Source organism: Zalophus californianus, chromosome 10 (genome assembly GCF_009762305.2).
Source record: "Zalophus californianus isolate mZalCal1 chromosome 10, mZalCal1.pri.v2, whole genome shotgun sequence".
NCBI lineage: Eukaryota > Metazoa > Chordata > Mammalia > Carnivora > Otariidae > Zalophus > Zalophus californianus.
This window is the reverse complement of record NC_045604.1, coordinates 88,353,184-88,379,338: the sequence shown is the minus strand read 5'-3', so window position 1 is coordinate 88,379,338 and position 26,155 is coordinate 88,353,184. Positions and strand designations below refer to the sequence as shown.

The 26,155-nt window shown below is 36.1% G+C and overlaps 1 protein-coding gene across 1 annotated transcript in view; it reads right to left on the bottom strand.

The window, feature by feature from the left end:
* Nucleotides 1-26,155, bottom strand: part of LOC113932779 (ATP-binding cassette sub-family A member 3-like) — a 192,146-nt gene that overhangs the window by 20,396 nt on the left and 145,595 nt on the right. The window contains exons 23-26 of the mRNA XM_027612191.2: nucleotides 24,053-24,211; nucleotides 14,809-14,987; nucleotides 8,708-8,833; nucleotides 8,286-8,480 (exon numbers count right to left, since the gene is read on the bottom strand). Coding sequence (XP_027467992.2) covers nucleotides 8,286-8,480; nucleotides 8,708-8,833; nucleotides 14,809-14,987; nucleotides 24,053-24,211 — 659 coding nt within the window. The remainder of the gene's footprint in view (nucleotides 1-8,285; nucleotides 8,481-8,707; nucleotides 8,834-14,808; nucleotides 14,988-24,052; nucleotides 24,212-26,155) is intronic.

Here is a 26,155-nt window from a genome sequence, read left to right as displayed (position 1 = left end):
AGAAGATGTGGCTCACAAATACAATGGAATATTACTTAGCCATCAGAAAGGATGAATACTTACCATTTGCATTGACATGGACAGAACTGGAGGGGATTATGCTAGGTGAAATAAGTCAAGTAGAGAAAGACAATTATCATATGGTTTCATTCATATGTGGAACATAAGGAATAGTGCAGAGGACCACAGGGGAAGGGGGGCGGGGAAACTGAACAGGAAGAAATCAGAGAGGAGAAAAACCATGAGATACTCTGAACTCTGGGAAACAAACTGAGGGTTACAGAAGGGAGGGGGGTGGGAGGATGGGGTAACTGGGTGATGGGTACCGAGAAGGGCACGTGTTGCAGTGAGCACTCAGTGTTATACACAACTAATGATACACAACTACATCAAAAACTAATGATGTACTATATGTTGGCTAACTGAACAGAGAAAAAAAATTTCTTAAATAAAAAAATTTAAAATGAATAATTAGAAGTTAACTCATAACAATATAAAAAAAACACAGATTCAGCAGATTCTGGGAAGGTGGCGGAGTAGGAAGCTCCAATTTATCTCCCCACCTAGACAACAATTATACTGGCAGAATCTGACTGATTCTGATTTTGGAACCCTGGAGTCTATTGAAAGCTTGGAAATTCCAAGGGAAGATTTGAACTGTAAATTGTGGTTAATTTTAATCAATTCCAGCTTTTAGCACACTAGCACCTACCATCCTCTATTCCTAGCACTATTGTAGCATCTGTGCACATGTTCCTGGGGGAACTGGCTGGGCTAAAGGAATCCTGTCCTCCAAATATTGGGCACCTGTATTCTGATTGCTTATTGCTGCTTCTTTCACAAACAGGAAAGTAGACCCCAAAGAGGAAAATAAGTCAATAGATACTGTCCCTGAGTAAGACCTGATGATAGATCTGTTACACAAAGAATTTAAAACTACTTTCTTAAAGATGGTCAAAGAACTAAAGGAAGACATGGAGAAAGTCAAGAAAACAATGTATAAACATAATGGAAATTATCAGTAAAGAGGTAGAAAATATAAAGAGAAACTAAAAGAAATTCTAGAACTATTAAATATAATAACTGAAGTGAAAAATTCACTGGAGGGATTCAAAGGCAATTTTGAGTAGGCAGAAGAAAGAATCAGGAAACAAAAAGATAGTATAATGGAAATTACTGAGCCCATGAAACAGAAAGAAAAAAGATTAAAGAAAAGTGGATGGAGTCTGTGAAACCTATGGGACACTATCAAGTGGATGAACATGCATTGTTAGGGTCTCAAAAAAAAAATAGAGTCACAAAAGAACAGAGAGAATAGTTGAAGAAATGATGACTAAAACTTCCCAAATTCAATGAAAGACATGCATACGAACAATCGAGAAGTCCAATGAACTCCAAACAAGATGAACTCAGAGACCCACACCAAGATGCATTAAAATCAAACTTTCCAAAACCAAAGACAAAGAGAGAATCTTAAAGAAGAGACATGGGATCCTCAATAAGATCATAAGCAGATTTCTCATTACAAACCTTGTAGGTCAGAAGTAGTGGGCCAGGAGTGCCTGGGTGGCTCAGTCAGTTAAGCGTCTGCCTTCAGGTCAGGTCATGATCCCAGGGTCCTGGGATTAAGCCCCTGCATTGGGCTCCCTGTTCAGTGGGGAGTCTGCTTCTCCCTCTCCCCTCTCCCCCTCCCCCCTCAACTCATGCTCTCTCTCTCCCCCTCAAATAAATAAAATCTTAAAAGAAGAAGAAGAAGAAGAAAGCAGTAGGCCAAAATATTAAAAGTGCTAAGTTTTTGCTAAGTGCAAAATTTAAGAGAGTTCATTAATACTAGATCTGCCCTACAAGTTATGCTAAAGAGAGTCCTGCAGGGTGAAATAAAAGGACAGTAGTGTATAACTCAAAGCACTATGAAGAAATAAAGATCTCAATTAAGGAAAATATATGGGCAATTATTATTAGTAAGAGCAAATATTATTGTAACAAAAGTTTGTAACTTGATTTTTTCTAAATGATTTAAGAAAATAATACACATATTATTATAACTTTGGGTTTTTTTACTCCACATTTTATTCTCTACATAATTGAAGAAACTAATTCATTTGAAAGAATTATTAGTTCATGTTTTTGTCCATACAATGTATAAAGATATAATTTTGTGACATCAACAAACAAAAGGGGTAGGGACAGAGCTATAAAGGAGCAGTTTTTGTGTTATTCAAGTTATGCTGGTATAAATACAAATTAGAGTGTTACACATTTAAGATGTTAAATATAATCACCATGGTAACCAACATAAATGTGTATAGAACATGGACAAAAGGATATGAGAAAGGAATTTAAACATTTCACTGTAAAAAAATCAACTAAATGCAAAAGAAGACTGTAATGCAAGAAATGAGGGACGAAACAGCAATAGGGCATATAGAAAACAGGAAAAGGAAAGAAGTCAGTCCCTTCTTATTAGGAATTACTTCAAATGTATATGATTAAAGTCTCCAATCAAAAGACAAAGATTGGCAGAATTATTAAATACACATGATCCAGGAACATCTGGGTGGCTCAGTCTGTTAAGTGTCTGGCTCTTGATTTCAGCTCAGGTCATGAGCTCAGGGTCGTGGGATTGAGCCCCGCACTGGGCTTCACACTGGGCATGGAGCCTGCTTGAGATTCTCTTTCCCTCACCCTGTCCCCTCCCCCAACTCGCACTGTCCCTCTAAAAAAAAAAAAATACAAGTGATCCAACTATGTGCTGTCTACAAGGTACTCACTTTAGATCCAAGGATACAAATACATTGAAAGTAAAAGAATGGAAAAAGATATCCCATGCAAATAGTAACCAAAAGGGCAGGCTAGGTATACTAATATCAGACTAAATAGACTTAAAAAAATACAAGGAAGGACATGATATACTGGTATAAGTTTCAATGCAGCAAAAAAAAGTACAATTATAAATATCTATGCATCTAATAACATATCATAAAATATATGGTGCAAAAAATTGATAGAATTGAAGGGAGAAATAGTTCTACAATAATAGTTCAATACCTCAATACCCACTCTTAGTGACTGATAGAAAAGTGGATGGAAGATAAGTAAGTAAATTGAGGACTTGAAAACACAACCAACCAACTAGATTTAGCAAACATACAGAACACTCTACCCAACAACAACAGCATATATATTCTTTCCTTTTTTATTTTATTTATTTTTTATTATGTTCAGTTAGCCAACATATAGTACATCATTAGTTTTTGATGTAGTAAGTGCACATGGGACATTTTCCAGGATTGAACATATGGTAGGCCATAAATTGTCTCCATGTATTTAAAAAGATATCATACTCAATACTATTCAACCACAGTGTGAAGTTAAAAATGAATTACAAAAATAAAACTAGAAAATTCATAGATTTATAGAAATTTAACAACACCTTTTTAAACAAGGGATCAAAGAAGAAATCACAAAGAATGTTAGAAAATACATAGAGATGAATGAAAATGAAAACAAAACATACCAAAACTTATATGGCTCAGTGAAAGCATTGCTTAAGGGGCAAATTATAGCTTTAAACACTTACACTAAAAAATAATATATCGAATCCATAATCTAACTTTACAACTCAAGGAAACAGAAAAAGAAACTAAACACACAGCTAGCAGAAGGAAGGAAATAATAGAGCAAAACAGAGATAAATGAAATAGAGAAGAGAAAAACAATGAAGAACATCAATGAACCCAAAAGTTGGTTCTTCGAAAAGATCAACAAAATTGACAAACCTCTAGCTAAACAGACTAAGGGGGGGGGGACGGAAAGGTCCAATGCTTCACAACATTGGATTTGGCAGTGATTTCTTAAATATGAAACCAAAAGCAAAAAAAAGAAAAAATAAACAAATTGGACTTCATGAAAATTTAAAAATCTGTGCCTCAAAAAAACACCATCAACAAAGTAAAAATGCAACACACAGAATGGGAGAAAGAAACTACAAATTATATATCCCATAAGACATTAATATCTGGGACTTATAGAGAACATCTAAAATTCAACAACAAAAACAATAGCCTGATTCAAAAATGGGTAAAGGACTTGAATAGACATTTCTTAGAAGAATGTAAACAAATGGCCAATAAGCAAGAAAAGATGCAAATCAAAACCACAATGAAATACCACTTTGCATTCATCATGAGATGCTTTCTCAGCACCTTTTGAAATGATCATGTGATTTTAACCTTTTATTCTATTAAGGTAGTAGATCACATTTATTGATTTATATTTGTTGAACTCTCCTTGCATCTCAAGGATGAATCCCACTTGATATGGGTGTATGATGCTTGAACTGCACTGTTGAATTCAGTTTGGTAGTACTTTGTTGAGAATATTTGCATCTATATTCATCAATGATATTGGCCTGTAGTTTCCTTTTATTGTAGTGTCCCTCTCTGGGCTTTGGTATGAGAATAACGTTGACTTTGCAAAATGAGTTTGAAAGTGTTCTCTTCAATTTTTTGGCAGATTTTGGGAATAATTGGCATTAATTCTTTAAGTATTTGGTAGAATTCACCACTGAAATCATCTGGTCCTGGGCTTTTTATTTCTTAGAGAAGGTTCGATTACTACTACAATTTCCTTAATCATTATTGGTCTGGTTCAGATTTTATATAGCCAGAAGTGGAATTTCTAGAGCATAAGATAATTCTATTTTGGGGGGCACTGATATAGGGTTTACCACATCAGTATCTTTTCTAAATTGTTAAGACTTGTTTTGTGACCTAACATGTCATCCGAACATGTCATCTAACATATTCCTTGTGTGCTTGAATAAAATGTATATTCTTCTGCTGTTAGGTTAAAATTTCTGTTTGTTAGGTCCATTTGATATATAGTGCTGGTCAAATTCACTCTTTATTGATTTTCTGTCTGGATGTTCTATCCATTATTGAAGTTTCCTGTTATTATTGTATCAGTTTGTTCTTTCAGATCTGTTGATATTTGCTTATATACTTAGGTGTTCTGATGTTAGGTGCATATATATTTTCAATTGTTATATCCTCCTATTGAATTGACACTTTTTATCATTAGTGTCTCCTGACAGTTTTAATTAGTTTACTTTGTCTGATAAAGTGTAGTCATCCCTGCTTTCTTTTGCTTACCATTTGTATAAAATATGTTTCCATAACTTCACTTTCAGCCAATGTGTATCCTTGAATCTAAAATGAGTTTTTTTGTAGACACATCAGAGCTGGATCTTTTTTTTCCATTTTCTCTTTTTTCCTTTTTTTAAAAAAATTTAAATTCAATTAGCCAAGGTATAGTTAGTTTTTGATATATTGTTCAATGATTCATTAGTTGAATATAACACCCAGTGCTCATCATATCATGTGCCCTCTTTAATTCCAATAACCCAATTGCCCCATCCCCCACCCACCTCCCTTTCCACAACCCTAAATTTATTTCCCAGAGTCAAGAGTCTCATATGGTTTGTCTCTGTCTCTGATTTTTTCCCATTCAGTTTTCCCTCCCTTTCCCTATTGTCCTCTGCACTATTCCTTATGTTCTACATATGAGTGAGATGGTCCTAAGAGGAAAATACATAGCCATCCAAGTCTCTCTCAAAAAATTCCAAATGCACGAGCTAATCTTACACCTAAAGGACCTAGAGAAAGAACAGCAAATAAAGCCTAAACCAAGCAGGAGAGGAGAAAAAATAAAGATTAGAACAGAAATCAATGAAGTAGAAACAAGAAAAACAGTGAAACATATCAATGAAACTAGAAGCTGGTTCTTTGAAAGAATTAATAAGATCATAGTTGGATCTTAATTATTTATCCATTCAGCCTGTTTCTTTTCTTGGGAAGAGTTTGGTCTGCTGAGATTTACTGATAGGGAAGGATTTATTATTGCCATTTTGTTAACTGTTTTTTGTTTGTCTTATAGTTCTTTTGTCCCTCTTTTTCTCTCTTGCTGTATTCCTTTGTGTGTCATTGTTGTTGCTTTCTGATTGACTGATTGATTGATTGATTCCTTTTCCTTTTCTTTAATGTAACTTCTTATTTTCTTTGTGGATACCAATGGGCTTACACAAAATGTTTTATAACAGTCTCTTTTAAGTTCTTTTTAACAACTTAAATTCTCTGCTTTTCTCTCTTTTTCTTCCATATTATATGCTATTTATGTCACAATTTATATCTATCTCGTATTATACATCCATTAACATAATTTAGTTATAGTTGTTTAAATACTTTTTTCTTTTAACTTTCATAGTACAATTAAAAGTAATTTACCCACCACCAATACAGTAAAACATTTCTGGTTTTGTCTATAAATTTATGTTTATCAGGGAGCTTCATATTTTGTTAGGCTCTCATATTGTGCAGTGTCCTTTCATTTAACTTGACAAACTCCTTTTAGCATTTTTTTGGTAAGACTGTTCTAGTGGTGATAAACTCCCTCAGAAAGTCTTTATCTCCCCTATATTCTTGAAGTACACATTTGCTGGGTATAGTACTCTTGGTTGGCAATTTTTGTCTTTCAGCCCTTTGACTATATCATCCCACTTCTAGCCTGTTTCTGCTGAACAATTTTCTGATCATTAATGGGAGTTCTCTTCTATGTAACAAGTCACTTTTCTCTTGCTACTCGCAAAATTATCTCTTTGTCTTTAACTATTTATAATTTGATTATGTGTCTTTAACTTTATAATTTGATTATGTGTCTTTAACTTTTTATAATTTGATTACATGTCTCAGTGTGGGTTTCTTTGGATGCACCTTTTATTTTTTTACTGCTTTTGATCTTCTATATCTGATGTCTATGTCTTTCCCCAGTTTTGCAGTTTTTATCCATTTTTTTTTATTAAGCTTTCTGCTCCTTTCTCTCTCTCTTCTTTCTTAGATTTCCATAATGCATATATTTGTCTTCCTGATAGTGTCCCTTATGATTCTTATGCTGTCTTTGCTTTTTTCATTCCTTTTCCTTTTTCTCTGATTAGAGGATTTCCACTGCCCTGTCTTTGAGGTTCTCACCCTTTCTTCTGCTTGATGAAGTCCACGGTTGAATTCCTCTATTGAATTTTTCAGTTCAGTTGTTGGATCCTTCAGATATATGATTTCTGTTTGATACTTTTATGCATTTTCTCTTTGTTGAAATTCTCATTTAGTTCATGCATTGCTCTCCTGAACTTGGTTAGCATACTTACAATCATTGCTTTGAATTCTCTGTCAGATAAATCACCTATCTCATTAGGGTCTTTTTCTAGAGATTTACCTTACTCTTTTGTTTAGAATATATTTCACTGTCTCTTCATTTTTCCTGACTCTCTATATTGGTTTATGCACATTAAATAAAAAAGCCAACTCTCCCAGCCTAGACAAGTTGGCCTCATGTAGAAGAAGAAATCATCTGGCTAGGGATTCTCCAAACCTCTTAAAACTTTGTGCTTGTCCAAACAATCACTTATGTTAGTGATCCTAGGAGATTAGGGTGTGTCAAATTCCACCAGTGCCCTGAAAGCTGAGGAAGTGCCCACAAGCCCATTCAGGCTCCTGGAAGATTACTAATTGCCTGCCCCATTAGTTCCCAAATGCAGATTAGTTTGAAGTTCAACTTTTGTTGGAATGTTAGATATGTAGTCTAGCCCCTTCTGGCAAGAAACTGGGAGGAGGGTATGTTGGCCTACTTGCTTTGTGCTGAGCCATCTCGTCAGCCCCCAGAGCTAGGAGATTTGGGAACCAGTCCCTTGGGTGGCAGCCATAAAAATTGAGGAGCTATATGTATGGTTTAAACCTTTCAGTGCTCCCAAAGAAGCTGGGAGTTGGGGAGTCCCTCCTGAATGTAAGACACTGTGTTGTGGGCGGGGTTTACAGAGTGAATGTGTTCCAGCTTACCCTACCCTTTTTGATGTAGTTCCTCAATTGTATGATGTGTAGGAATCTCCCAATTCATTTCTGGATTTCTCTGAGGGAAATGATCCTTGCGTAACTGTTGATTCAGGCATCCATAGAAGGAGGGAAAGTCAGGAGCCTCCTATTCCACCATCTTGCTCTCCAGTACTTTCAAAGAACAGTAAAGACACTCTTGTCTTAGATTCTCAGGGTAAGGCTGCTCTTATTATCCTATCACGTCCCCTCAAAAATGTATTTCTCTCTCTGAAATCCACTGGCTGAATCAACAGTATCAATATCAATACCTGTCAGGATTCCTACCCATCACCTTCCATTACTTGCCTCTTACTTCTCCCCCAAGTAATCATGCTACTCACATCTCAGATACTAATCGTGTCTTACCTCTAGAAGATTTTTGGTGATACTTAAATTCTCAATGAACACATCCCCAGAGGTAGCAGTCTCCTCTCCTGTCAATATTTCGAAGGTAGTAGTTTTTCCAGCTCCATTTAATCCAAGCAGTCCAAAACATTCCTCCTTTTGGATTCCAAGGGAGATATTTCTGACAGCCAAAACAGCTGGACATGTAAAATATATCTTAAAAAATACAGAAAACACAATATAGCAAAGGATGTTTATAGGTTAAATTCAAAAAGTACATCAGACCCCTATGGACCACTATGGACCTCAGAGAGCTTCACAAAAACTCTTCTACTCTATTGGAATAATACACATAGATTCAGAAGACCACAGTGAGTCCTTGATACTAATGATATGCTCTTTAATAGGAATGAAATCATAAGTTGGCCATTGAATAATATTACCTTTGTGAGTTCCTTAATAAGTACTGTGAAATTCAGCAATTCCTGAGGCTGCTCCAGGATTCTGTTTCTCTCATATTGTACATCATCATCTTCAGATTCCCCAGATAATTCTGTGGATACTATATCCTATATTTTCAAAAACAGCATCAGATAGATGGATATCCCTTAGACATCCGGTCTAGATAACTGGTTGGCTTCAGGAAGGCTTAACTGGGGGATAATCTCAAAGATGTCAAGACGGGAAAGTTCAAATCATTCCCAAAAGACTTCCTACATACATATCACATTGTCATTTATAAACATCCTCTATTTTCAAAGTTTAAAAACTATACTCCTATCCATGAGCAAGTAGCTTGTTCCTATCAAAATGGATATTTCACAAAAACTGGAATCACAACAAACACTATAAATTATAGCCAAATATTATTTGCTAATAATATTTATTTTATAAGATACCAATAGAGCTAAGAATAGGGAAGATTAACTCTTTCTCTTCTGAGAGGAAGAGTGGAATCCAGGGACCATTTCATAGTAAATAAACAATTTAAAAAAATAAATAGGAGTTAATCAGGAGACTTATAATGGGGGAGGGAGAAAACAGGGCAGGGCTTTCCACATGGGGGAAAGAATATGAAAGAATACTTTTAAGACTTGTCCATCACTTTTTAAATTTTAAACTGTTTTGAAAAAAAATTTATTTATAAACAAGTGTAAGCACAGGATAACTCCAGTATGCATTTTAGCCTTCTAATGTTAACACCTTACTTAGTCATGGTGCACTGATCAAGATAAAGAAATTGACATTGGTTCAATTCTAGGAACTACAGATTTTACTGTAGTTTAGTGCAAAATATGTTGAATAATTTTAATGCCACTTTTAGTCTAAACTTTTAAAGCATAACATATATCTAGAGAAGTACATAAATCATAAATCTGCATCTTAATGACTTTTCACAAGGTGAACATATTTGTGTAACCGCCTCTTTCTTTCTCTCTCTCTTAACGAAATTCTACTTTATATACTTTTCTGTGTCTGGCTTCTTTGGGACATATTATATTTGTGTTTTTATTCCATGCTGTTGCATACGAATTATAGCCTATTTCTTCTCATTGCTATATTCTATTGTGAGAACAGACATTTCTTTTATTATGTTATGTTAGTCACCAAACAGTACATCATTAGTTTTTGATGTAGTGTTCCATGATTCATTATTTGCATATAACACCCAGTACTCATTACAACACGTGCCCTCCTTAATACCCATCACTGGGTTAACCCATCCCCACACCCCCTACCCCTCTCAGATTGTTTCCCAGAGTCCATAGTCTCTCATGGTTTGTCTTCCCCTCTGATTCCCCCCCTTCAATTTTCCCTTCCTTCCCCTAATGTCCATTACATGACTGACAGACATGTGGTCTGCTTCTTTCTCTTTTTTTAATGGGCTCTATTATGAATAATGCTGTGTTAACATTCTTGTAAATGTCTTTTGGTGAACATGAGCGAGCATTTCTATTGGATTTATACCTAGAATGGGAGCTTCTGGGTCTCAGTGTGTGCTCATTTTCATAAGCATATGAAGATAATACTTTAGAAGGTAATGCCAGGTAGTTTTCTAAAGGGTTATCAGTTTATATTCCCAACACCAGTGTTTGAGACTTCCAGTCATTCTGCAGCCTCAGCACTTAGTATTTTTATGAGTATGTTGTGGTGTCCTTCAGTGGCTTTAACTTGCATTTACTGATGACTACCAATGTTGTGAATTTTTACATATATTTATTAGATATTTGGATATTCTTTTTTGTAAAGTCAGTGTCCCAAGTCTTTTGCCCATTTTCAAATTGGGTTGTCTGTCTTTTTCTTACTGATTTGCAATTCAAAAATCTTTTTTCCACTTGGTGACTTGCCTTTTCACTCACTTGATGTCTTTTGATAATGATGCACTCACCATCATGAAGGTATTTGCTGTTTTTGTTCTAAAAGCTTTATTATTTTGCCTTTCACATTTAGGTCTACAGAAAAGTTGTAAATCTACAAATGGAGTAAGACAGGAGTCAAGTTCATTATTCTCCATGTGGATATCCAACTGGATCAGCACCATTAATTGAAAAGAACATCCTTTCTCCACTGCATTATGTGTCAATGTTGTCATATATCAGGTGACCACATATTTGTGCATCTATTTCTAGACATTCTATTCCATTTGTTCTCAAATTTTAGCATGTACCAGAATCAGCAGGATGGCTTATAAAACACAAAATGTTGGGTTCCAACCCAAAAGCTTCTGATTCAGTAGATCTGGGGTGGGGCCCAAGAACTTGCATTTCAAAAAAAAAAATTCCAAGCTACTACAAATAACCACACTTTAAGGAAAATTATTTTTTTCTAATACTTTTTTTGTCTGTCTTAGTTGCTACAGTTTATTAAAAAATACCTACATATGGTAGTATTAGTGCACCACTTTTATTCTTCTTCAACATTTCCTTGGCTATCCTTGGCATTTTGCATTTCCATGCAAACTTTAGAATCAGCTGATCATTTTCCACACACAAACATGCATGCATAAAAATACCCACTAGCATTTTGATTGGAATTGCTTTGATTCTTTGGATCAATTTGGGAGAAAACTGTCATTTTCCCAATATTGGGTTTTCCAAAGCAAGAACATGGTATATTCCTTCATTTATATGTCTTCTTTAATCTCTCAATACTGTTTTGTACTTTTCCATATAAAGGTCTTGCATAAATTCTGTTAGATTTATTCCTAGATATTTTTTCTTTTTATGTTATTCAAATAGCATCATTTTACATTTCACTTGTTTGTGGCTTATATACAGCTATATAACTGATTTTTCTATACAGACTTTTTATTTAGCAATATTAATTTTAACATTTCATTCCTTTATCTATGTACACAATCCTGTCATTTGTAAATAATGAATTTTAAATTTTTTTACAATTTTATGCCTATCATTTCTTTTTCTTGTCCTATTGCACTAAGACCTGTAGTAAACTGTTGTATAAAAATGGAATTGAAAAAGGGAATAAAAGGTATAGCATAGGGAATACAGTTAATGGTATTGCAATAGTGTTGTATGGTGACAGATGGTAGCTACAGTTATGGAAGGCAGAGCATAACATATAAACTTGTCAAATTACCATGTTGACACTTGAAACTAATGTAACATTTGTGCCAACTATACCTCAATTTAAAAAAATGGTACTAGCAGGCATTCTTGTCTTATTTGAGAACTCAGAAGGAAAGCTTTCAAGAATTTGCATTAATTATGTTATTTGGGGGCACCTGGGTGGCTCAGTCGGTTAAGCATCTGCCTTCAACTTGGGTCATGATCCCAGGTGCTGGGATTGAGCCCTGCATCGGGCTCCCTGCTCAGTGGAAAGCCTGATTCTCCCTCTCCCTCTGCCTGCCACTCCACCTGCTTGTGCTCTCTCTCTCTGTCACATAAATAAAATCTTAAAAAAATAATCATGTTATTTGATGTAGTTTTTTTTGTGTTACTTTTTACCATATTAAGGAAGTTCCTTTCTGTTTTTGGTTTGCTGAAGAATTTTATAAGAAATTTAATTTTATCAAATCTTTTTTTCTGAATTTCTCAGGATTATAATTGTTTTTCTGATTTTTCTTATTAATATAGTGAATTATGTTTTATTAGTATGGTGATTGATTTTAAAGTGTTACACTATTTGTTAACTAAATTGAATTTAAATAAAAAATTAAAAAAATAAAGTGTTACACTATCCTTACATTCCTATAATAAAACTTACCAGGTGATGAATTCAAACTAACATTTTTGTGAAGGATTTTTGCATCTATGTCCATAAGAATGATTCATCTGTAATTTTTCTGTTTTGTAACCTTATTTATAGCTATTATTCTCAATGTTATTATGGCCTCACAAGACAGCAGGACAGAAAAATAAAGGTAAGAAAATAAATCAATGAAATCGAAAACAAAACATATAACAGAGAAGTAAAAAATTCAAAAGTTGGTTCTTGAAAGAGATGAATAAAACTGGTTAAATCCCTAGCAAGAGTAATCAAGAAAACAAGGTTTGAGGGGGGCAGAAAAACCACAAACTACCAACAGATATTAAGAACAAAACAAAAGGATATTGTGAACAGATTTTTGTCAATACATTTGGTGGTTTAGACGAAACTGGCACATTCCTTGAAAAGTACAAAATAATAAAAAAATAGAAATAGAAATAGAAATAGAAATAATAGAAAACCTGCAGACTCCAATGTCATATAATTTGAAACTCTTATTACAAACTTTACCCCAAAGAAAATCCCAAATCCATATAATTTTGCCATTGAATTCCTCATTCCCACAACTCTTGATTGCCATCAGAATGAAGTTCAGGATCCTTAGCATGATACTTTGGAGGCCTTTCCTGCCTTGGCTCCTATCACTTTTTGCAGTCATTTTACCCTGCCTGCCAACACCTGAACTTGGCTCCAGACATGCTGAATAGCTCCTTGAATGTTTTCCAACTCCTTGTCTGTACATAAGTTGACCTCTATGCCTTGGACTCACTTTCTCGAGTGTCACCCAATGCCTAAAGCTTGGTTTGGTGACACCTAGATGCATTTCTAGCATTTTGAGTTTCTGTTTATTAGAGCACATATTTTTTGGATTGTATCTGTCTGAGCTCTGATTTGTTCCCTGTCCCGGAACCCTTTCTCTTGCATCTCTATGGAGGTCTCATTTACCCTCTCTTCCAAGTCTGGGAATCTGTTTGTTCCTCCTGGACCCCTCCCAGGAATCTGAGTCCTGTCCAAAATCTAGTGTGATACCAGGTACACAGCAGGTGCCTGAGACATATCTTCAGAATGTATGACCTCAGCCTTGGGTGTTGGACTTTGCTGGTGCTAACCAGCTGTTTTCTTGCTCATTTGACCTAACCCTCCAGTTCCATTGAGAAATTCCCTACATAATCTTGCAGACTAATAGCTCAGCTGAATAGGAGACAATCATAAGTTCTGGACACCAGGTGCTGGCTCTACTGATGACGCCAGAGCTGGGCCTTTGCTCAGCATCTTCCCCACTTCTGGAGGCACATCTTGGATACTCCCTGACTTTCATGCCTCCGTTAGTGCTATCATTCACACCTTACTCATGCACATTATCTTGATTACCTATGGAGTCAGACCTGTACTGAGAAATGTGAAGAAAGACCAGATTGGCATGGTAAGAATTTGGACTGGAAGTCTAAGCTTATGGGAGAGTCATGTAATTTCATCTATTTTGGTAACAGAGAGGCTCCTTTTGCCTCAAAATATTCTTTCTTCCGAAAATACTTCATACAGTGGTTCTCAAAGCATGAAGGAGCAGCAGAAGCATCACTTAAGATGTATTACATATGCAAGTTCAGGCCCTACCTAAGGTCCACAAAATCAGCAACTCATGGGACAGACACCAGCAACTTGTATTTTAAGAAGATTTCCAGGAGAATCTGGTAAATGCCAGATTTTGAGAGCAACTGCTATAGAGCCTTACTACTAAATGTGCATTCTGTGGGCTGGCAGAATCAATACCACCTGGGAGTTTGTTAAATATCCAGGGGCCAAATTAGGGTGCATGAGCACTTTGGGAAAGGAATGGCCTTCTGATACAAGAGATGTTCAAAAGAAAGCTTTCTATTATAATCAAACTATAAAAAATATCGTGTTTTTTTGTTTTTTTAACTGAAAATTACTTTAATTACTTTTGTGTTTGTATTTTATTTTATTTTTATTTTATTTTATTTTATATGTTATGTTAGTCACCATACAGTAGCACATCAGTATTTTTTGTCCCCGGTGATGGGTATTAAGAAGAGCACGTATTTCATGGAGCACTGGTGCTACATGAAAACAATGAATCATGGAACACTACATGAAAAATATCGTATTTTGACTGGTGGAGGCCATAATGTTTAGAAACTACAAAGTTCAAATTACGATGAAGATCTCTGATTCACATGGATCTTAATCAACATAGATTGATTTATATTCCTATATTCAATAATGGAGTTAGGCATTTCTGGAGACATATTTTTGGTCTTAGAGATAACTCTAAGAGCCATAGCCAGCTACTTACCTTATTAAATTTCTTGTAGATACCAAAGAAAATATAGCGAAACACAAAGGTTCTCACTTTCCATGAGGTGGTCTCCATAAGGAAAATCAAGAGGAAGAAAATAAATCCCGTAACAGCCATTGCAACTAAAAATCTTCCTATTGCATCTTTTTCCAAACTATATACATTCATCTGAGTTACTGATGTCAATGACAAAGAAAAAGATATAGGTTTACTTTAAAAATTAATTCAATGAGAAAACTCTAAGAAGTCAACAAACTGGAAGTACTATAGAATCAAATAGAATGGTTATCAAATAAGGGCAAAATACTATATTTAATGGTATGTTTGATGACTTTGTATGTCATGCAAGATATCTTCAAGATCCTTTAAGATCCTTTAATTCCATGAATTTTGTCTTGCTATAGTTCTAGGCATCCATTACCAACACGGTACCATATAGCCAGAACCTTTGAGTGAATGCCTGTTCACACTAATCAGAGTACTGGGTAGCAACAGAGGCTCCCCTTGTCCCCAAATATGCTTCCTTTGAAAATACTTCAGATGGTGGTTCTGAAAGTGTGGAGCAGTGGCAGTAGAATCACTTGGAATATGCTACATATGCAAACACTCTCACCTATAAGGGAATACTAACATTTAAACTAAGTTGGAAGTGCTCAACAGCTGACATTTTTTCAATCACTTATGTGAAAAAGGTAATAATTACAAGGTTCTAAATTCATGGTTATGAAAATAGTAGGTTCATCAGGAAGGTGAAGATGATCAACTCTCCCTTTTTCACTGTTAAAAAACTTTTTATTAAGGGGAGGCGTGGAGCAAGATGGCAGAGGAGTAGGAGACCTGGATTTCGTCTGGTCTAAGGAATTCAGCTGAATAGGGATCAAACCATTCTGAACACCTACAAACTCAACAGGAGATCGAAGAGAGTAGCAACAACTCTCTGAACAGAGAAGCGACCACTTACTGAAAGGGGCGCACTGAGGAGCGGGGCCCCGAGTTCTCAGCTCCTCTGGGCAGAGAGTGGGAGGCCACCATTTTCATCCTGGTCCTCCAAAGCTGTATTGAGAGCTTGCAGGGAACGAAAGCTCTTGAGAGCAAACCCGAGCAACTTGCTTAGCCCCGACCAACAAGGGCGGGGCAACTCTGCCTCCGCAAAGACATTTGGGAACCACGGCAACAGGCCCCTCCCCCAGAAGATCAGCACAAACAGCCAGCAAGCCAAGACCAAGTTTACGGATCAAGGAGAATGGGAGAACTCCAGCGCTAGGGGAATACTGCACATAGAATTCATGGGTTTTTTTTTTTTACCATGATTCATTAGTTTTTCAAAGTTAATTTTTTTAACTTTTTTTTAAATTTTTCTCTTTCCCTTTTTCAACCAACATCTTATCAATCCCTTTTTTAAAAAATATTTTTTCTTTTTCATTTTTAGAGTCATATTTTATCCCTTCATAGTAGTTACCCTTATTTTTGGCATATATGTATAAGTTCTTCTCTCTTTAAAATTTTGAGATACAGTTTCATCTAAAAGATCAAAATATACCCTAAATCACTAGTGTATGGCTTTGTTCTAGTCTCCTACCTAATCACAGTCTCTCCCTTTTTTTTCTTTTTTTTTTAAATCTTCTTTCTTCTTTCAAACAACTTCTTATCTTATCTATTCCGTTTATAAAACCTTTTATAATTTTCATCTTTACAGTCATTTTCCATCCCTTCATTGTATCAACCCTTATTTTGTACATATATGACTTTCTTCCTTTACAATTTTAGGAGGCACTTTCTTCTAACAGACCAAAATATGCCCCAAATCTAGTGTGTGGCACTAAGCTATGCACTTGCCTGATCATATTTGATTATATTCTGTCTTTTTTTGTTTTGTTTTGTTTGTTTTTATCTTTATCTTTATCTTTTTTTTCTCTTTCTTTTTTCTTTCTTTCCCTTTCTTTTCCCCTGGTTCCAGGTCTTTTCTGATTTGTTTAGAGTATATTTTCTGGGAATGTGGTTAACCTGTTAGCATTTTGTTCTCTCATTCATCTATTCTCCTCTGGACAAAATGAAGAGACGAAAAAAATCACCTCAGCAAAAAGAACAAGAGGTAGTACCGTCTGCCAGGGACCTACTCAATATGGGCATTAGTACGATGTCGGACCTAGAGTTCAGAATCATGACTTTAAAGATACTAGCTGGGCTTGAGAAAAGCGTGGAAGTTATTAGAGAAACCCTTTCTGGAGAAATAAAAGAACTAAAATCTAACCAAGTCGAAATCAAAAAGGCTATTGATGAGGTGCAATCAAAAATGGGGGCACTAACTGCTAGGATAAATGAGGCAGAAGAGAGAATCAGCGATATAGAAAACCAAATGATGGAAAATAAAGAGGCTGAGAAAAAGAGAGAGAAACAACTACTGGATAACGAGGGTAGAATTCAAGAGATAAGCGATACCATAAGACAAAACAACATTAGAATAATTGGGATCCCAGAAGAAGAAGAAAGAGAGAGAGGGGCAGAAGGTATATTGGAGCAAATTATAGCAGAGAACTTCCCTAATGTGGGGAAAGAAATAGGGATCAAATTCCAGGAGGCACAGAGAACCCCTCTCAAAATCAATAAAAATAGGTCAACAACACAACATCGAATGGTAAAACTTACGAGTCTCAGAGACAAAGAGAAAATCTTGAAAGCAGCTCGGGAGGAGATATGTAACCTACAATGGTAGAAACATTAGATTGGCAACAGACCTATCCACAGAGACCTGGCAGGCCAGAAAGGACTGGCATGATTATCTTCAGAACACTAAACGAGAAAAAAATGCAGCCAAGAATACTATATCCAGCTAGGCTGTCATTGAAAATTGAAGGAGAGATAAAAAGCTTCCAGGACAAAAAAAAACTAAAGGAATTTGCAAACACAAAACCAGCCCTCCAAGAAATATTGAAAGGGGTCCTCTAAGCAAAGAGAGAGCCTAAAAGCAGCATACATCAGAAAGGAACACAGACAATATACAGTAACAGTCCCCTTACAGGCAATACAATGGCACTAAATTCATACCTTTCAATAGTTACCCTGAATGTAAATGGGCTAAATGCCCCGATCAAAAGACACAGGCTATCAGATTGGATTAAAAAACAAGACCCATCAATATGCTGTCTGCAAGAGACTCATTTTAGACCCAAAGACACCCTCAGATTGAAAGTGAGGGTGGAAAACCATTTACCATGCTAATGGACACCAAAAGAAAGCTGGGGTGGCAATTCTTATATCAGACAAATTAGATTTTAAAACAAAGACTGTAATAAGAGATGAAGAAGGACACTATATCTTACTTAAACAGTCTATCCAACAAGAAGATCTAACAATTGTAAATGTCTATGCCCCGAACATGGGAGCAGCCAATTATATAAGGCAGTTAATAACAAAAGCAAAGAAACACATTGACAACAACACAATACTAGTGGGGGACTTTAACACCCGCCTGACTGAAATGGACAGATCATCTAAGCAAAAGATCAACAAGGAAATAAAGACTTTAAATGAAACACTGGACCAAATGGACTTCACAGACATATTCAGAACATTCCATCCCAAAGCAATGGAATACACATTCTTCTTTAGTGCCCATGGAACATTCTCCAGAATTGATCACATCCTAGGTCACAAATCAGGTCTCAACTGATACTAAAAGGTTGGATTATTCCCTGCATATTTTCAGACCACAGTGCTTTGAAACTGGAACTCAATCACAAGAGGAAAGTCAGAAAGAACTCAACTACATGGAGGCTAAAGAGCATCCTACTAAGGAATGAATGGGTCAACCAGGAAATTAAAGAAGAATTAAAAAAATTCATGGAAACCAATGAAAATGAAAACACAACTGTTCAAAATCTTTGGGATACAAGCAAAGGCAGTCCTGAGAGGAAAGTATATAGCAATACAAGCCTTTCTCAAGAAACAAGAAAGGTCTCAAATACACAACCTAACCCTACACCTAAAGGAGCTAGAGAGAAAACAGCAAAGAAAGCCTAAACCCAGCAGGAGAAGAGAAATAATAAAGATCAGAGCAGAAATCAATGAATAGAAACCCAAAGAACAGTAGAACAGATCAACGAAACTAGGAGCTGTTTCTTTGAAAGAATTAACAAGATTGATAAACCCCTGGCCAGACTGATCAAAAAGAAAAGAGAAATGACCCAAATCAACAAAATCATGAATGAAAGAGGAGAGATCACAACCAACACCAAAGAAATACAAACAATTATAAGAACATATTATGAGCAACTCTATGCCAGCAAATTAGATAACCTGGAAGAAATGGGAGCATTCCTAGAGATGTATCAACTACTAAAATTGAACCAGGAAGAAATAGAAAACCTGAACAGACCTATAACCCCTAAGGAAATTGAAGTAGTCATCAAAAATCTCCCAAGAAACAAAAGCCCAGGGCCAGATGGCTTCCCAGGGGAATTCTATCAAACATTTAAAGAAGAATTAATACCTATTCTCCTGAAACTGTTCCAGAAAATAGAAATGGAAGGAAAACTTCCAAACTCGTTTTATGAGGCCACCATTACCTTGATCCCCAAACCAGAGAAAGACCCCATCACAAAGGAGAATTACAAACCAGTATCCTTGATGAACATGGATGCAAAATTCTCACCAAAATACTAGCCAATAGGATCCAAAAGTACATTAAAAGGATTATTCACCATGACCAAGTGGAATTTATCCCTGGGCTGCAAGGTTGGTCCAACATCTGCAAATCAATCAACGTGAAACAATGCATTAACAAAAGAAAGAACAAGAATCATATGATCCTCTCAATAGATGCAGAAAAAGCATTTGACAAAGTGCAGCATCCTTTCTTGGTCAAAACTCTTCAGAGTGTAGCGATATAGAGGGTACATACCTCAATATCATAAAAGCCATCTATGAAAAACCTACAGCGAATATCATTCTCAATGGGGAAAAGTTGAGACCTTTTCCCCTAAGGTCAGGAACGCGGCAGGGATGTCCACTATCACCACTGCTATTCAACACAGTATTAGAAGTCCTAGCCACAGCAATCAGACAACAAAAAGAAATCAAAGGCATTCAAATCGGCAAAGAAGAAGTCAAACTCTCACTCTTTGCAGATGATATGATACTATATGTGGAAAACCCAAAAGACTCCACCCCAAAACTGCTAGAACTCATACAGGAATTCAGTCAAGTAGCAGGATATAAAATCAATGCACAGAAATCGGTGGCATTCCTATACACCACCAACAAGACAGAAGAGAGACAAATCAAGGAGTCGATCCCATTTACAATTGCACCCAAAACCATAAGATACCTAGGAATAAATTTAACTAAAGAGGCAAAGGATCTGTACTCAGAAAACTATAAAATACTCAGGAAAGAAATTGAAGAAGACACAAAGAAATGGAAAACGTTCCATGCTCATGGATTGGAAGAACCAACATTGTGAAGATGTCCATGCTCCCTAGAGCAATCTACACATTCAATGCAATCCCCATCAAAATACCATCCACTTTTTTCAAAGAAATGGAACAAATAATCCTAAAATTTGTGTGGAACCAGAAGAGACCCCGAATAGCCAGAGGAATGTTGAAAAGGAAAGCAAACCTGGCGGCATCACAATTCTGGACTTCCAGCTCTATTACAAAGCTGTCTACATCAAGACAGTATCGTACTGGCACAAAAACAGACACATAGATCAATGGAACAGAATCGAGAGCCCAGAAATGGACCCTCAACTCTACGGTCAACTTATCTTTGACAAAGCAGGAAAGAATGTCCAATGGAAAAAAGACAGTCTCTTCAACAAATGGTGTTGGGAAAATTGGACAGCCACATGCAAAAGAATGAAACTGGACAATTTCCTTACACCACACACAAAAATAGACTCCAAATGGTTGAAAGACCTAAACGTGAGACAGGAGTCCATCCAAATCCTAAAGGAGAACACAGGTAGCAACCTCTTCGACCTCAGCCACAGCAACTTCTTCCTAGAAACATCGCCAAAGGCACGGGAAGCAAGGGCAAAAATGAACTATTGGGATTTCATCAAGATAAAAAGCTTTGCCCAGCAAAAGAAACAGTCCACAAAACCAAAAGACAACTGACACAATGGGAGAAAATATTTGCAAATGACATATCAGATAAAGGGCTAGTATCAAAAATCTATAAAGAACTTATCAAACTCAACACCCAAAGAACAAATAATCCAATCAAGAAATGGGCAGAGGACATGAACAGACATTTTTCCAAAGAAGACATCCAAATGGCCAACAGACATATGAAAAAGTGCTCAACATCGCTCGGCATCAGGGAAATCCAAACCAAAACCTCAATGAGATACCACCTCACACCAGTCAGAATGGCTAGAATCAATAATTCAGGAAACGACTGATGTTGGCGGGGATGCGGAGAAAGGGGAACCCTCCTACACTGTTGGTGGGAATGCAAGCTGGTGCAACCACTCTGGAAAACAGTATGGAGGTTCCTCAAACAGTTGAAAATAGAGCTTCCATATGATCCAGCAATTGCACTACTGGGTATTTACCCCAAAGATACAAATGTAGGGATCCGAAGGGGTACGTGCACCCCAATGTTTATAGCAGCAATGTCCACAATAGCCAATGTGGAAAGAGCCAAGATGTCCATCGACAGATGAATGGATAAAGAAGATGTGGTGTATATACACAATGGAATATTATGCAGGCATCCAAAGGAATGAGATCTTACCATTTGCAACGACGTGGATGGAACTGGAGGGTGTTATGCTGAGTGAAATAAGTCAATCAGAGAAAAACATGTATCATATGACCTCGCTGATATGAGGAATTTTTAACCTCAGGAAACAAACTGAGGGTTGCTGGAGTGGTTGGGGGGTGGGAGGCATGGGGTGGCTGGGTGGTAGACATTGGGGAGGGTATGTGCTATGGTGAGCGCTGTGAATTGTGCAAGACTGTTGAATCACAGATCTGTACTTCTGAAACAAATAATGCAATATATGTTAAGAAAAAAAGAAGAAGAAGAAGATAGCAGGAGGGGAAGAATGAAGGGGAGTAAGTCGGAGGGGGAGACGAAGCATGAAAGACGATGTACTCTGAAAAACAAACTGGGGTTTCTAGATGGGAGGGGGTGGGGGCATGCGTTGGCCTGGTGATGGGTATTAAAGAGGGTACGTTCTGCTTGGAGCACTGGGTGGTATGCACAAACAATGAATCATGGAACACTACATCAAAAAGTAATGATGTAATGTATGGTGATTAACCTAACAATAAAAAATAAAATAAAATAAAATAAAATAAAAAATTTTTATTAATATACTATGTACTAATATAGAAATTCACATACTTTTTTTACATACTACATACGTATATAGAAATTCACCCAGGTGTAGGACTCAATAAATTTTTACAAATTAAAAATACCTACGTAGTGGCACCTGGGTGGCTCAGTTGGTTGGGCGACTGCCTTTAGCTCAGGTCATGATCCTGGAGTTCTGGGATCGAGTCCCACATCAGGCTCCAGGCTTGGCAGGAGTCTGCTTCTCCCTCTGACCCTCTCCCCTCTCATGCTGTTTCTCTCTCTCTCTCAAATAAATAAAATCTCTAAAGAAGTACCTACCTAGGCAGCAATATATTTTGTTCAGCTTTAAAATTCAACCACATGTATTTTATCTTTCTTTATTGTATCACCTTGTGTGCCTTTTATAGGGATAGCTATAGGTATTACATTATTCTACTTACCCCAGTCGTGGTGTCTTCCTTTTAACAGTTTGAGTGAAGGATAGAGGATTTTCTATGATTTATATTTCTTTAACATCCCCATTTATAATTGTCTTAAATATTTCCTCTATAGACATTGAGAACATTATCAGACAATGTTATTATTTTTGCTTTAACTGTCAAAGTCAAGAAAACTCAAGAGGAGACAATATATTGTATCCATTCATATTATTACTCTCTGTTGTTCTTTCTGCTTGCTTGGTGTTCCAAAATTCCTCTTTTATCATTTCACTTATGTTTACAGAACTTTTGTTAGCCATCCTTTTCTACTGGTGACAAATTCCTGTAGATTTGCTTCACTTAAAAATGTCATTATTTCCCCTTCATCCAGAAAGATATAGAATTTTCTAGGTATATAGAATTTTGAGTAGGCAGCTTTTTTATTTCAGCACTTGAAAATGATGTTGTGCTACTGCTCTGGCCTTCATGGTTTCTGATGAGAAATCTATAATTTAGGGGAATTGTTTCTCCTTTATAGATAATGTATTATTTTTCTGTATCTGCTTTCAAGATGTTTTTCTTTTTTTAAATTTAATTTAATTTTATTATGTTCAAGACGTTTTTGTTATTTTTGGTTTTTAAGGTTTGATGATGATGTCTCTTGGCAGGACTTATTTGGTTTTAACCTATTTGGAGTTTATTCAGTTTCTTTAATCTGTAGGTTTATATCTTTTTATGTTTGTTTTTTATTATGTCTCTTTAAATTGAGATATAATTGACATATAGACATTATATTAGTTTTGAGTATATAACATAATGATTCGATATTGGTATGTTTTTTCTTGTGATGAGAACTCTTAAGATACACTCTTTTAGCAACTTGCAAATATACAATACAGTATTAACTATAGTCACCATGCTGTATATTACATCCCCATCACTAATTCATTTTATAACTGGTAGTTTGTACCTTTTGATCCCCTTCATCCATTTCACCCATCCCCAGTCCCCTGTCTCTGGCCACCACCAATCTGTTCTCTAGGAGTTCAGTTTTTCTTTTTAGATTCCACATATAAGTGAGATCATATGGTATTTGTCTTTCTCTGTCTGACTTATTTCACTTAGCATAATGACCTCAAGGTCTATCCATGTTGTCACAAATGGCAAGATTGCCTTCTTTTTTATGACTGAATAATATTCCATTGTGTATATATGTATATATATATGCATATATGCATAAATATATATCACATTTTCTTTATCCATTCATCTGCAGAGATTCCATCCCATAAGAAAATGCATTATGCTAAAGTTTTGAAACTTAGCTCTAACTTGTACAAGTTGTGTGATAGAGTAAGTTATTCAATTTTGTATAAACTTTAGTTTCCTCAAAGTGAGTATAACAACACATAACTTGATGGTTATTGTGAAGATTCAAAATAATATAGGTAGAGCTATTTACATCCAATAAGTAATAGGCCAGTGGTACCTGATGAGTCCCAGATACTCACTTGCTTTACTACAGTTTATGAAGGCAGGAACATCTGTTGAGGAACACAGAATCTTTGTCTCTTGGTTATCATAATATTTGCTGATGCTCATCCCAAAGTTATGCATGGGTAACACCATCATTGAATTAAGTAGGAGGCTTTCAGAAGCAGATCCTTTGTCTGTGATTTAAAAGATAACATCAAAAAAAAAAAAAGATGACATCAGCATGCTTTATACAAAATGAATTGTCCCAGGAAAACAAAATCTCCCCAAATTAAATGTAGAAAATTACAAAGCCATATTATTATCCTCAAGAAACTCTCATTTCTTGCCACTAAGTATATATTTTGTACCATAGTTTATGTTGATAATTACAGCACTGGAAAATCCTCTGCAAAGTTGGTACCCATATAACCTGTCTCTGTCACCTGATGTGAACAGGAAATGAATGCTGATGATTTCTCCTTCTTCTTATCTTACATGGATGAATAAACAAAGTTGTGGTAGGAAATTTAGCATATGACAACAGTGGGAAAGAGATAAATATTTTATCAGTTGAAAGGAGATACATCTTCAGAGAGATACATCTTCAGAGAACCAAGCTTAAAGCTCGCTGAGGTTTCTCTAATATTAAAATAATGTGTATAATAGTTGAATATATATGAAGGAGTATGAAACATGATTATAGGTTAAGGTTATGAATGGTCATTGTAGGACTTCAAGACTGAGCTCAGATTATTGGTAATAAATATAAAATGATATGCCTGAACAAAAAACATATTTGTAAGACACTTTGACAAAAGAGAGGTGGCCAACCAAGGATACAAGGAATGAATGAAGTTCCTAAGATATAAATTTTCTTTTTTTTTTTTAAAGATTTTATTTATTTATTTGACAGAGAAAGACACAGTGAGAGAGGGAACACAAGCAGGGGGAGTGGGAGAGGGAGAAGCAGGCTTCCCGCCGAGCAGGGAGCCCGATGCAGGGCTCGATTCCAGGGCCCTGGGATCATGACCTGAGCTGAAGGCAGACGCTTAATGACTGAGCCACCCAGGCACCCTTAAGATATAAATTCTAACAGATCAAAATATACCCTACATCACTAGTGTATGGCTTTTTTCTAGTCTCCTGCCTGATCACATTCTCTCCCTTTTTACTTTTTTTTTTTTAAATCTTCTTTCTTTTTTCAAACAACTTATCAATTCCTTTTATAAAATCTTTCATAATTTTCATCTTTACAATCATCTTCCATCCCTTCATTGTATCAACCCTTATTTTGTACATACATGTCTTTCTTCCTTTAAAATTTTAGGAGGCACTTTTTTCTAACAGACTAAAATACGCCCAAAATCTAGTGTGTGGTACTGATCTATGCACTAGCCTGATCATATTTGATCATATTCTGCTTTTTTTGTATTGTTCTGTTTTTGTTTTTATCTTTTTTTTTCTCTTTCTATTTTCTTCCTTTCCCTTTCTTTTCCCCTGGTTTCAGGTCTTTTCTGATTTGTATACAGTATATTTGCTGGGGACGTTGTTAACCTGTTAGCATTATGTTCTCCCATTCATCTATTCTCCTCTGGACAAAATGACAAGACGAAAAAATCACCTCAGCAAAAAGAACAAGAGGTAGTACCGTCTGCCAGGGACCTACTCAATACAGGCATTAGTACGATGTCGGACCTAGAGTTCAGAATCATGACTTTAAAGATACTAGCTGGGCTTGAAAAAAGCCTGGAAGTTATTAGAGAAACGCTTTCTGGAGAAAAAAAAGAATAAAATCTAACCAAGTCAAAATCAAAAAGGCTATTGATGAGGTGCAATCAAAAATGGGGGCACTAACTGCTAGGATAAATGAGGCAGAAGAGAGAATCAGCGACATAGAAGACCAAATGATGGAAAATAAAGAGGCTGAGAAAAAGAGAGAGAAACAACTACTGGATCACGAGGGCAGAATTCGAGAGATAAGTGATACGATAAGACGAAAGAACATTAGAATAATTGGGATCCCAGAAGAAGAAGAAAGAGAGAGAGGGGCTGAAGGTATATTGGAGCAAATAATAGCAGAGAACTTCCCTAATGTGAGGAAGGAAACAGGCATCAAATTCCAGGGGGCACAGAGAACC